The 531-nt window shown below is 64.6% G+C and overlaps 1 protein-coding gene across 1 annotated transcript in view; it reads left to right on the forward strand.

Moving 5' to 3' along the window:
* Nucleotides 1-531, forward strand: part of SYMPK (symplekin) — a gene marked incomplete at both ends in the record, with an annotated part of 5,447 nt that overhangs the window by 2,125 nt on the left and 2,791 nt on the right. The window contains 2 exon segments of the mRNA XM_009695752.1: nucleotides 1-118; nucleotides 206-441. The exon segment at nucleotides 1-118 is cut by the window's left edge and continues 26 nt beyond it. Coding sequence (XP_009694054.1) covers nucleotides 1-118; nucleotides 206-441 — 354 coding nt within the window.

Genomic DNA, 531 nt, shown 5'->3' on the forward strand with positions numbered 1-531 from the left:
CCGCCTGAGCGATGTCCTCAAGCCGCTGAGTGACACGCAGATGGAGAAGCTGAAGCTGAGCACTGTCAAGCGCATCCTGCACGCAGAGCGCGCTGTTGCCTGCAGTGGGGCCGCCCAGGTACGCCTGGCACCCACCCCCAGCATTGGGGTGAGCCCCCCCTCATCTCCAGAAATCTCACCCAGACCCCTTGCTTCCCCCTGGCAGGCCCGCGTGAAGATCCTGGCCTCGTTGGTGACGCAGTTCGAGGTGCCACTGAAGAGCGAGGTGCTGGCCTTCATCCTCGACGACATCCGCGGCCGCCTGGACCTGGCCTTTGCCTGGCTTTTCCAGGAATACAACGCCTACCTGAGCCGCTTCCCCACCGGCAGCCTGGAACGCTACGATGAGTGTCTCATCGGGCTCCTTGCCGGCCTTCAGGAGAAGCCCGACCAGAAAGACGGGTAGGAATGGTGCCACCGGGGACGGGACAGTGCCACCAGGGATGGGTTGGTGCTGCTGGCCACTTCGTCAGGCCCCGGCGAGCTGGACAG

Source organism: Cariama cristata, unplaced genomic scaffold (assembly GCF_000690535.1).
Source record: "Cariama cristata isolate BGI_N322 unplaced genomic scaffold, ASM69053v1 scaffold28762, whole genome shotgun sequence".
Lineage (NCBI taxonomy): Eukaryota > Metazoa > Chordata > Aves > Cariamiformes > Cariamidae > Cariama > Cariama cristata.